At 30.8% G+C, this 13,052-nt stretch overlaps 1 protein-coding gene across 1 annotated transcript; it reads left to right on the top strand.

Moving 5' to 3' along the window:
- The first annotated feature begins 891 nt into the window (after positions 1-891).
- Positions 892-2,742, top strand: LOC123208788 (probable disease resistance protein At1g61310). The gene is made up of 2 exons (XM_044626337.1): positions 892-1,632; positions 1,727-2,742. The coding sequence occupies exons 1-2, from the start codon at positions 979-981 to the stop codon at positions 2,159-2,161; spliced, it is 1,089 nt and encodes a 362-aa protein (XP_044482272.1). The 5' UTR covers positions 892-978; the 3' UTR covers positions 2,162-2,742.
- The last annotated feature ends 10,310 nt before the right edge of the window (positions 2,743-13,052 follow it).

The raw sequence follows: 13,052 nt of genomic DNA, 5'->3' as shown, positions 1-13,052 counted from the left end.
GCCCATTTTATTAACGATCAATGGAATTGGCTTAAAAAATGATTGAAAAAAGAATGAGACTAAAATAATAATGACGTGAAAATTTTGGTACGAAATATAATATTTGAAACAATTGGAGTACATGTAAGTCTCTCTCCTGCTCCTAGTCTCTGAACAATATATTGTGAAAATCTATTTCCATGACAGCTCACTTTTTAGCTGGAAAGCACACGTAGAAACTGGAATCAGGCATTCAGATTAAAATTTTTTTCTAATCAATTTTCTCATAAATTAGGAGTTGAATGAAAAATATCTGGACACCAAAAACAAAGAATTGTAATTTAAAAAATGAATGTTCTGAAAATAATTTAACAAATAGTTTGTGGAATTGTAATTTACTGTTTATCAGGCATGAAACTAAGAAAAAACAAGAAAAAATACGGACATTTAAAATGGTTGTTGAAATGTAAACTTGGGTTTGTATGCTTTTAATTTTAAGAGTACAGTTAGGTGGAAGATGCACGTGAGTTTTTGAGGTATGAAATAAGATAAAACAGAGAAAAGAGATTACAGTTGAGATCCATCATGTGAAGATGAAGATGGATGAGAACCAACTTTGAACTCTTTCATGTGACTACTTCTTGAAAGATGTGTTTATCTTTATCAGATTAATTATCTACCTACTCTTCATTTTCCACCGCAAATTAATAAGGTCAGTGGTAATTTTCAGTTTCAAATCAATTGAATTTTGTTAAACTTTCATTTCTCTTTATCATCATCACATTTCTTCTCTTTCAATTATTAAGAAATACTTTCACTTACAAACCTCTCTGAAACCACATCCCTTGATTCAGTATTCTCAATTCTTAAAAAAAAAAAATCGGCTATTTCTCATCTAGGAAAAAAAAAATCTTTTCTGTTGTTTATTGTTAATTTCGGTGTGTTTTAATCATTTTCACTTTCTTCTCTTCTGTTTTTGAAACTTTAAAAAAACAAAAAATGTGTGATGTTGCCGGGAGTATCGGAAGTGTGGTGAGCCCTGTCCTTGAAGTTGGCAAGTGGTTGGTTGTTCCCATTTCGCATCAATTTAAGTACTTGTTCAACTATAATACCAATTTCAAAAATCTCGAAAAGGAAGTTAAGAAGCTGAAGAACACCAAAGAAGAAGTGCATGATCAAGTTGATGCCGCTGAAAGAAATTTGGGGAAGATCAAACAAAATGTGAAGGATTGGCAGAATGATGTGGAGAAGGCGATTACTAAAGTAGAGCAGTTGATTCAAGAAAAAGCTGACAACCAGCGTTATTCTAAGGGATTGTGTTGCAACTTCATCATTCACTACAAACACAGCAAGAAAGCATTCAAATTAAAGCGGGATAATGTTGATCCACTCCTCCAGCAAGGAAAGGAATTGGGTCCAGTTTCCTCTCGTACTAATCCACTATTGGAGATTTGGCTAAGGTCTAGTGAAGATTATTTGGCTTTTGAATCAAGAAACTCTACTATGAAGAATGTATGGGATGCTCTAATTGATGAGAATGTCTTCATGACCGGCGTATATGGGATGGGTGGTATTGGGAAGACCACTCTTGTGCAGGAACTTGGTAGAAAAGCTAAGATGGACCAACTCTTCGAGGATATTGTTTTTGTTGAGGTAAAGAAACATTCAATACAATATTGTTCATCTTTTAAAGTTTGCTTTATTTTCTTCTTCTGATTGGGCTTTTTTTTTTTTTTTTGTCTTGTAGGTATCTGAATCTCCTGATATAAAAAAAATTCAAACAGCAATTGCAGACAACTTAGGTCTAAAATTCGAAAACGAAAGTGAAAGGGCAAAGGCGCTATATTCAAGAATGGAGGGCAAGAATATTCTTTTAATTCTAGATAATATTTGGGAACCTCTAGAATTTGATAAGACTATAGGAATTCCTTGCGAAACTGATCGTGGAAGAAATAAACTTTTGTTTACAGCAAGAAACTTAGATGTGTTGGAGAGTATGGGTTCCACAAATAATTTCGGGATGGACATTTTAAATGAAGAAGAAGCTTGGACCTTGTTCGCCAAAATGGCAGGTAACTGTGTTATAGAATTTTCATTTGCATGTTTTCTTAGTCAACACATTTTAATTCTATTTTTTAATTATTTGATGTGTTTTGATGTGAATATTAAAATATCAAATTAATTATAACATGAACAAATTCCAACTTCAAATTTTAATTTCACTTGTGTTCCTAATAGAAAAACATTACAATTTAGTTTTATTATATTCACACTCAAGATTAAGAGTGGATCCAATTCGAGCTGTTTCAAATTGAATTAAACGAGTTGATTTTAAACAAGAGTTTTAGCTCAATAACTCAACTTAAGATCGACTTATTTATTTATTCAATGACATTGTTTATTCTGTCAATGATATTGTTAACCATTTTGAATTAGACAATGTTAAGTGTTAACCATGTCAGTGGCTCTCCGATGACATTGTTCATCAGATCAAATGAGCTCGAACCAAATATTATGCCTTTGCTCCAAGTTTGAGTAAACCTTAGGTTTGGCCAGATCAAATCCACCCCTACTCTAGACATCAATTTTTTATCTTCGATTTTATTGTGTTAATCAATCTCCTAAAATTTATTACTTCTATATTTTCATTAATAGAGTTTTATTTTGTGTAAAAAGTGTTGTTTGTGCTAACTAGGTGTGGAAAGTATTTTAAGGTCTAACCTTGGGTGAAAAATGTAATTTACTCAATGCAGTATTTTGATTTGCATTTAAGACTTTAATCAAAATTTATATAATGTGAAGACTTTAAACTATTATGAAGCTTTAATATGAGAACGTTTACAATTTAATAGATTTTGCAAATGAATAAACATAAAATTTTCCGCTAAATTTGTGTACGAATAAAAAATCTTAAGAACCTATTTTTATATTGTTTGTTAAATAAAACTATTTTGCATTCAAGATATTGATTCATATCTTTTTCAAACACTTTGAGAGAGACATTATTTGCCACTTATTATGTTGGTAGCGTCCTATTATAGATTTTTAAAAATAAAAATTTAAGAGGAATCATATTTGATATTATAAAGTGAATCCATTTAGATAAAAGAAAAAATTGATGGATTTATATGGGAAATGACTAAAATTCAATATTTTGTACTTTTCTTGTTTCTAAATCCAAAGTATGTATGTAAATAGAAAATGTAATTTGTTTAATTCTATATCTCTTTGCAAGAAATGTTATTCAAACACGTGAATTGTATTCTCTACCAAGTGATGTATGCAAAGAGTGCGGCGGATTACCTATTGTCATTAGTACAATAGCTAAAGCATTAAAAAACAAGAGTCGTCTATCTGATTGGAAGTATGCATTACAAGAATTGAGAGCACCTTCACCAGCAAAGTTTACAGGATTCCTAGAAAATGATTACACGAAGATTGCCTTAAGTTACAAGTATTTAAGAGATGATGAACTTAAGAAAACGTTTTTAATTTCTAGTCTAATGAAAAATAATACTTCCATTTCAGACTTGTTCAAACATGTTGTGTGTCTGGATATTCTTGGCGAAGTTAATTTGACAATGGAAGACGCACGAGATAGATTAGATAAATTGGTTGATGACCTTAAAGATGCATGTTTGTTACTTAATGGGGTCGAAAGCGAACAATTTGCTATGCATGATCTTGTTCGTGCTATTGCCACAACAATTGCATATATGGATCACCATGTGTTTACAATGAGAAATGATGTTGAACGTGATTGGAAGGATAGAGACAAACTCAAGAAATACACAAACATCTCCTTACTTGGCAACAATACTATCATTAGTTAGCTTTTGCCAAGTAATTTGGATTGTCTAGATCTTGAATATTTTTCTGTGTCCAATATGTCTAACTCTTCTTTTGAAATCCTGAAGGACTCCTTCACAATGTTGTCGAAGCTCAAAGTACTGAATTTAGTTGAACTACAACAATTGTCATTACCATCATCAATTGTTGTTCTGGCAAATCTTCAAACATTGTGTTTAGATAATAGCGAAATTAAAGATTTTGCTATTATCGGAAAGCTAAAGACACTAAAAGTTCTTAGCTTGCAAGAGTTAGATATTGAAGTGTTTCCTCTAGAATTAGGTCAGTTGACTCAACTAAGGTTGTTAGATTTAAGTGATTGTCGGCAACTGAAAGTTATTACTCCAAATGTGATATCACAATTATCCAAATTGGAAGAATTTTATATAAAGGGATGTCCCATTAAATGGAAGCATGAAGTACTCAAGGAATTGAAGCTCTTGTCCAACCTCACTAGTTTAGAATTGGATATTGAAGATAACAATGTGTTGCCTAAAGATTTCATTTCCAAAGAGCTTAGAAGGTACAAAATAACAATAGGATATGAGTATTACGAAGATCCAAGAAGTAAATACCTAAGGATTTTGGAATTTGCATGTAATTCTCCCATCTCTCAAGAAGAATTATATGGAATCAATAATGTTGAAGTCTTACGCATAGTCAAATCTTCAAATGACGAGGAGGATCTTGATGATAAGCAAATGCTGCCATTATTTAATGAGAAGGTATCAATTTCATGTTTATTTCTTTATTTAAAAAAAGTAAAAATAAGAACTTATTTAGGCATGTGCGTGCATACACACACACATATATAGATTCCAACATTATTTGAGTTTTGAATTCAAAATTAAATTGAATGTTAAGAATTTATTGTAAAGATATAGTCAGATAATTAATAGAGGGATATCTTTTTTAGGCCAATTGGTCCATCTTTTGTGGGCTAATATTGTCTCTAAGGATTGGCTTGTACTAGTTTTATCTCTCAAATTGGATGTTCGTAGGGTTATGAATTTTGGTCCAACACACATATTTGATAAGTAAACTCAGCATGTAGGCCTATTAAGCCCAAATTGATAAGTAAAGTCCCCATGCCTTTGTTTTAATCTAATTTTGATTATGAATAATTCCTTACTCAATAGTTACTAATATCATATTTAAACTACTAACTTATATTCCTATTTGGATAATTTGAATTAAGAATGTCTTAATGTTAGTATGATTTCCGTTATTATATTTATATTACAATTTTGAATTTTTTCTTATTTATTTAAAGTTACCAAATTTGACTGCAGGTTATTTTCACCAATTTGATGGTCTTGAAATTGGTCAATATTAGTTTTGGAAGGATTTGGGAGAGTCAACTTTCAATTTTTTCTTATCAAAATTTGACACAGATGATGTTGGTGAAATGTGATAAAATAAAACATGTATTTCCATTTTCCATAGCTAAAAGCCTCGAGCAACTCCAATATCTTATGATAAAAGATTGTAAGGTTTTAGAGAAGATTGTTGAAAAAGAAGGAGCAGAAGTTGTTAATTTTATCTCTCCACGAATAACTAAATTGGAGCTTACAGATTTACCAAAACTTACCATTTTCTACAAAGGAATAGATGCTTTAGAATTGCCAATATTGAAAACACTGAAGATAGTAAGGTGTCCAAACTTCACTTTAAGATGTCAAAGTTTCCAAGATAATAATGAGGACGGTGAAATTCAAGATTCAGAGTCAAAATCCATCTTCTTTGGGCAAAAGGTATCAATCTCATGTTTATTTTTTTTATTAATAGAGTATAAAAAAGAATATATATATATATATATATATAGAGTAAACCTAAATTTAGAAAAATAATTAAAATTAAAAGAATGGTGGATTGAATTTGGACAATTTGTTATGGGAATCTTGTAAATTAAACATATTAAAGTATAGGGTTTAAATAAGCCAATGCTATTTGATTTTTAAATTAGAAAAAAAATGGAAAGTAATCATAAAATTTATATTTTGTATTGCTTGTAAGTTGAGATAACACAAATATATGTGAATAAATGTTAATAATTTATTATAAAGATAAATTAAAATCATTAAGAGAGGGCTTTTTTCAGACCAGGTAAGCTCAACATGTTGGCCTATTAAGCTCAACATAATAAGCAAAGCCTACGTGCTTTATATTTTTATTTTCTTTTATTCTAATTCACGTTTGTTAAAGTATGGTTGTGGTGTTGTCTTATTTCTTCTTTTCTTTTTAAGTGATTTAAACTTTCAATTAAGTATGTCTCTTTTGTCTCTATGATATATAACATCTATCAAATTGATTTCATCAATTCCTGCTTCATTCCATTAGTTGATATTATTAGAGGAAATGAAACAAAACACATTGTTAATATTAATGGCACTTCATCTATAAATCTGTAAGATCTAATCATTATTTTATTTTTTAAATTTTCTCGTATGACTTGGTAGATATTGAAACATTAACTAACATTGACTGTAGGTTATTTTTACCAATTTGATGGTCTTGGAGTTGGTCAATATTAGTTTTGAGAAGATTTGAGAGAGTCAACTTTCGACTTTTTCTTATCAAAATTTGACACAATTGATTTTGGAGGGATGTGATAAAATAAAATATGCATTTCCACTTTTTATAGCCAAAAGCCTCCAGCAACTCCAATGCCTTAAGATAGTGGATTGTGAGATTTTAGAGAAGATTGTTGAAGAAGAAGAAGGAAAAGAAGTGGTTGATTCTATCTTTCCACGGTTAACGAAATTGGAGCTTACATATTTACCAAAACTTAATGTTTTCTATCTTGGAGTAGATGCCTTGGAATTGCCAATGTTGAAAACGTTAAATATATTATATTGTTCAAACTTTACTTCAACATATCAAGGCTTCCAAGATAATAACAAGGAAGGTGAAGTTCAAGTTTCTGAATCGAAATCCATTTGCTTGGAGCATAAGGTATCAATTTTATGTTTATTTCTTTATTGAAAATAGTAAAAATAAAAACTTACAAATATATATGTCAAATTTGAATTAGGAATTAAATTGAATGTTAATAATTTATTGTAACAATAAATTAAAATAATTGAAAGGGATTTTTTAAAAACAAGTGATCCATCTTACTTTTGTGGGCTGATATAATCTCTTAGGGTTGGCTTGTACTATAAGTAAGCTCAGCATGTAGGCTTATTAAGCCCAAACTGATAAGTAAAACCCCCCATGCTTTTGTTTTAATTTAATTTCGATTATGAATAATTCCTTAACTCAGTAGTTCCTAATGTCATATATAAACTACTAAAATATATTTCTTTTTGGGTAATTTGAATTAAGAATGCCTTAATGTTAGCATGATTTTCACTATTTCATTTATATTACAATTTTGAATTTTTTCTTATTTATTTAAAGTTACCTAATTTAAAATAAAGTATGTTTAATTATATTACATTTATAAAGTATGTTTAATTACTAGTTTTCATAAATAGTTAATGATTTAAAATAAAAGGTAATATCGAATATGCCATTAATTAATTCGATTACCATATTTTATTAATTTAATCATGTGCTCAAATGTTTTCAATTTTTTTGTTTATTCAGTAATTAGTTTCCAAACTTTTCTAATTGCTTCCCTAATTTGTATTTGGATAAAATTAAAGTTTTGTTTTAAGATTATCATAAACTAATTGGATTTTGTTTTGATGGACTTGTAGATCAATTCTGATTTGGAGGCATTTCATTTTGAGGATGATGTGATATCTATTACTTGGGAGAGTCAATCTAAAACTCTTGAAACCTCCGTTGGAAATCTTTCAGTGAAACTCCTTCAAAAATTTTACAATTTGAAAGTGCTCAAAGTATGTCGCAGCCTATCTAAAGAAATTAAAAGCCCATTCGATCTTCCATATCTTGAAGTTCTAGATATAGATAGTTGTTATAGACTGATAAGTCTACCGACATTCTCGACTTATTTTCTACATCTTAAAGTTCTGCAGTTAAGTTATTGTCACATATTGATAAGGAGGTTAATAACACCTTCAATGGCTAAAAGCTTGATGCATTTGAGAGAAATGAGCATATACATGTGTAATTTGCTAACATGAGGCTGATGCAACAACAACTGACATTGGTTTTCACAATTTGGAGAAGTTGTCACTTAAAAAATTAGACAGTCTTACATGCTTTTGTTCCGAGAATTACTCTTTCAATTTTCCATCTTTGAAAGTGTTAGTTATAGAAGGATGCCTCAATATGAAGACTTTCTGTCTAGGATTCTTAAGCACTCCAAGGTTACACAATGTCAATTATGAGAATGAGCTAGTAGAGATCGGGGAAAATGACTTGAATACAAGTATACAATAATCACACAAAAAAAGGGTATGTGTTCAATTAATTAGTTTAAATATATTTCTATAATTTTTTAAGAATATCATATTTTTAGCTTTAATTATAATAAATTGTGTTTTAAAAACTGTTGAACTTGATACCACATAAAAAGGAATTAGCTTGTGTATATGCTTAACATTTTTGTTGAACTAGTGACCGCAACACTCAAACAATAAACTATGGTATATTTTTCTAAGAAATTTCTAAAAGCGCTATTTTATATTTTTAATATCAATACATCATTTTTTATCTCCCTGTTCCTTTTTAAAAATATATATAATTATTATATGTTTTCAAAGATGATATTATTGTTAATTTGATTGTCATGTTTTTTCTTTAGGTTAACTCCGATTTGATTAAATTATCATTAAGCGGAAGAGATATCATGTCAATTTGGCAAGAAGAGTTCAAAGAGAACTTGGACAAAGTAAAAACTCTTGAATTGATTAAGGATGAACATACACACATTCCAATTCATATCCTTGTAAAGTTTATCAATCTTGAAGATCTCATTTTGAAAATGAGTTCATATGAAAAGATATTCTCATATGGAGAAGATGAGGAACATGTTGGTGCATTTGCAAAATTGAAAAAGCTAAAATTGCAAGGGCTTTTTAATTTAAAGTGCATTTGTAAACAAGACTTTCAGTTCAAAACAATTCTTCAGAATCTTCATTCTTTAGAAGTAAGATATTGTAACAATTTGATGACTCTATTGCCACCTTTATCATCTTTTGAAAATCTATGGTCTTTGGAGGTAGCTGATTGTATTGGAATGTAGAACTTAATGACATCCTCAACAGCCAAAAGTCTGGTGAGTCTAGAAAGGTTGTCAATACTAAGATGTAAAATGATGATAAAAGTATTAGCAAATGATGGAGATATAGAGAAAGATGAAATTGTTTTTGAGAAATTGAAGGAGTTGTTATTGTTTGATTTAGAAAGTCTCACAAGCTTTGGTTTAGGGAAATACAACTTAAAATTTCCATCATTAGAGTCATTATCAGTGAGTCAATGCTCCAAGATGAAGATTTTCTTTAAGGGAGGCTTAAACATGCCAAAGTTACGGTTGGTGAACGAGAAAGATTATTCAAGTGACCTTAATTGGGTCACACAACAATTACAAAATGGTATGTATTCATTTATTTAATAATATATTTTTTGGTAGACATTTTTTGTTTTCCTTCATTGAATTAATTTATTTTTGGTAGACATTTGTAGAATTAATGCTACAATATTACAGTTTATGTATAAGTTAAAATAAATTGAGTAAATGTGTATTTCAAATATTGAGGTGTTTAATTGTTGAGGAAATTCATCATCTTCTTGTTTAATTGAAATATAAATTAGATTTTGAAAGTTGCATTAATTCTCTGCGGTTTTTGTTTTACAATTAAATTTATGTATTGTTGTATATGACTACAGATTGTTCGAAGTTATGGGAGGAAAGTGCAAAATCATATGGTAAGTGTGTGGTTTTAGATGATACTTTGCGTGGGAATAAGTCCTTTGGCCTTTATTTAAATTCAAATCCTTCACAGAGGTGCAAAAAATCTCAGAAATTAATGATTTTGAATTGTGCCAATTAATTGTTACCCAAAAGTGGAAGAATCCTTTTGCCTGTTTTTGAAGATAATTAAAGTTTCATAATTGTTGATAAATTTTTAGGGGTTTTATTTGCTTGCAAACACTTGCGAGTTTTGCCTTTTCTTTTCCTTCTAAATTCTCATTTGAAACCAGGTCAACGAGCTGGTGAACGGAGAAGGATTTCTTCCTACTGCGATTATTGCCGCAAAAACATCACCGGGAGGATCCGCATGAGATGTGCAATTTGTCCTAATTTTGACCTCTGTGTAGAGTGCTTCAGTGTTGGGGCTGAAGTGAAAACTCATAAGAGCAATCACCCCTACGAAGTTCGTGGTTAGTAATACTGGTCCCTCGCTTAGTTTATTAGAGTTCTCCATGACAATATTGAAGTAAACATTTGCTTTTAACATCAGTGTTCTCAAACAAACGGAAAGTTAAAATTAGTTCGGTAAAACATTTAACTTCTTTGCTATGCTTAACTTAAGCCTTGACTCTATAAACTTTGGATGGAGTACACAATTCAGTGCTTTGCAATTGAAGACATTTAGTGAAATAAATTCCAGGTTGGCAGTAGTTAAAACCTATTTTTGGACGTCAAATCAAACTCTTTAAATTAGTAATCAATCAATCAATGAAATAAAGTACCGTACTTCTGAAGAGAGTACAACTAGTACTTTTTTCACAAAATTTTTTCTTTCTTTCCTTCCTTCCTTTCACCGTCAACTCTACAACTGCAACTCACCGACTTACACGTGCCCCCTCTCTTCTCTCGCCTTCTCATTAACACAATGCCAGCTATATCCAGTTGTCGCTCAGTTGAAACTTTATTTACGTGGTGGTAAGGTGGGACCCACGTTGCCGTCAGCCGTCAGGGTTAATTAAAATACGGCACTTCAGTTTCATACACGAATCTGTCGTGATCTGGTTGAGCGGCCGCTCAACTCTAACTCAATGGGATATTTTTATGCTATTAAAATTCTTCTTCTGCTCCTCAACTCAGACATGCAACATTCAGACAGATAAGCACTACTTCAGCTAACAACTCAAGAAGAAACCTTGAATATGAAAACTGATTCAATCACGTTGTAAATTGATTATCCATTTGATCTCATGTGTCTTTTCACATTCATGTATTGAATTTTACAAAGGTTTAATATTTTTTTAATATTAAATTAAAATTAAAATAATACTTAACTAAACAAATTTATAACACGAGATATAAGTAGAAGTAATGCTCAACTTGCATGTTAAGGTTACATGATTGAAACTTCAGAGATGGTGAGACTATTCATTTGATGATTGGATCATTTGGACCTGTCTTTCTCTTCTTGTCTGGTTCCTTTTTGAAGCCTTCTGTTTTTCAGTTGTTCTCCATTTTTTTCGCTGCTGCTTAGTTGTGCAGAAATCTAGGAATATTTCTTTTATATTCATCTGTAATGAACAAATATTTCTTTTGTAGAGTTGAAAAGCAGATCACCATGTTTCAAATCCAAGCATGTAAAAATCTAATATAGAGCTACTTAAATGACAATTCTCCTTCCTCAAGTGTCAAGATTGCATCAATTTCAGCATTCTGGCCATTCTCTGAACAAATTTTTTGGGCTGAAATTTTGGTTTGAAAGAAATGCATTGTTCTTTATGATTACAGATAGTTCTGAGCCTCCGGTGGAACTTTCAGAATGAAGCCTCTGCCTAGATTGCGTGGCATTGCAGCTCATGTTCCTTCTGTTTAAGTAAGGGCCATTTTCTCATCTCCGGTTTCTGCTTTTATCTATCTTCAATTCATTGTGACGTTTTTCTGATTGTGAAAGTGTTACAAAACTAGTGTTTCCTTCAGTTTTCTGATTGTGTAAACTTGTGCTCCCTTCAATTGCCAATCTTGAAGAGATTAAATGTGCATGAATGCTTCAAGACGAAGACTTTCTCTCGACAAGGCTTCAGCATGACAAGGCTAAAAGAGGTGAACTGGAAATATTGCCTGAAGAATGAGCTTAATACAGTCATACAATCATTACAAAATGGTATGTATTTATTTGCCTAGTAAAAATATACTTTTTGTTGTAGACTTCTTCATTGTCTTCATTGAACTAAAACAAATCAAGTTGTTCTTTGTGATCACAGAATTTTCAGTGCTGTGTGAAAGATTTGCAGAATAAAAAGAGTGAGTGAGATAGTAAAATGAAATGTCCATCAACATGCAGCAAAATCCTCTGGTGAGTGAGTGATGTTAGATGAGTTGACATTTCTATAAGTTGCCTTAAAAAATTCAGTTGATTAGATAGATTTCAGGGTATATGTTTTAAGAAATTATAAGGATAAATATGATATTAATTAAAAAATTATTGGGACTCTAGGAATATTATCTCATAAAATAGCAAAACTTAGTATGGACTGTAATGGTGGATCTTGATTGGGGCTATCAGGAGATGCAGATGAAGTGAGGCTTTATTTTAGATGATCAAAGGAAGAGGAAGCTAATTAAGGATGTGGTCTCCCGGTAATTTGCCAGAAATCGGCTGGAAATGGACTCTAATGTCTTTGTGAATTAAATATCTGGTTCTTCATGCCTATGATAATCTTTTGGCTTAAATATCTACTTCCTTATTGTTTTTATTCTGATTTAGCAACAATTAATTGATATTTTCATTTCTATTGTAATCACAGAATTGAAAATGAACACAATTACAGAAATTTCAGGTAATGCATATGCCAATTGTCAAATAACGGTAATCCTAGTAAAAGTTCCAGGATTTATTACCCCTATAAACACACAGAATCCTGAAAGGTTACATCGTGGGTAGATTCGAATAGGACCGATTTAGGTTTAAATGAATTAAATTCAATTTGAAAACTTTAATTTGGCTTAAGTTTCAAGGTTTACTGACATTTTGAAATTACTGTATATTTATTTAACATTATATTCACCAATTCAAGCTCAAACTAGATGATCTAGATTTGAACTAAATTCGAATAAAGATATTCAAACTCATCTTTGTTCGAACTTCACTCGGTTCGAATTCACCCTATCTACCATACACTCAAATTCATCAGTTATTCTTTTATTGTCAAAGCAAGTAAATTGGAACTTTTATTGTCAAAGCAAGTAAATTGGGTTTTCTTGATATCAGTGACAAAACCTGCGAGCAATATTTCCAGCGGATCATTTATGGCCCCCAATAGTGGGACTACTAAGCAAAATTTAAGTCTGTACATGATGTTCACTCTTCACATTTACTTTTGACTCATCCCGTAAAACTCCA

Source organism: Mangifera indica, chromosome 2, assembly GCF_011075055.1.
Source record: "Mangifera indica cultivar Alphonso chromosome 2, CATAS_Mindica_2.1, whole genome shotgun sequence".
In the NCBI taxonomy this organism is placed as follows: domain Eukaryota; kingdom Viridiplantae; phylum Streptophyta; class Magnoliopsida; order Sapindales; family Anacardiaceae; genus Mangifera; species Mangifera indica.
The sequence above is the reverse complement of the archived record's forward strand: the minus strand, read 5'-3'. Positions and strand labels throughout refer to the sequence as shown.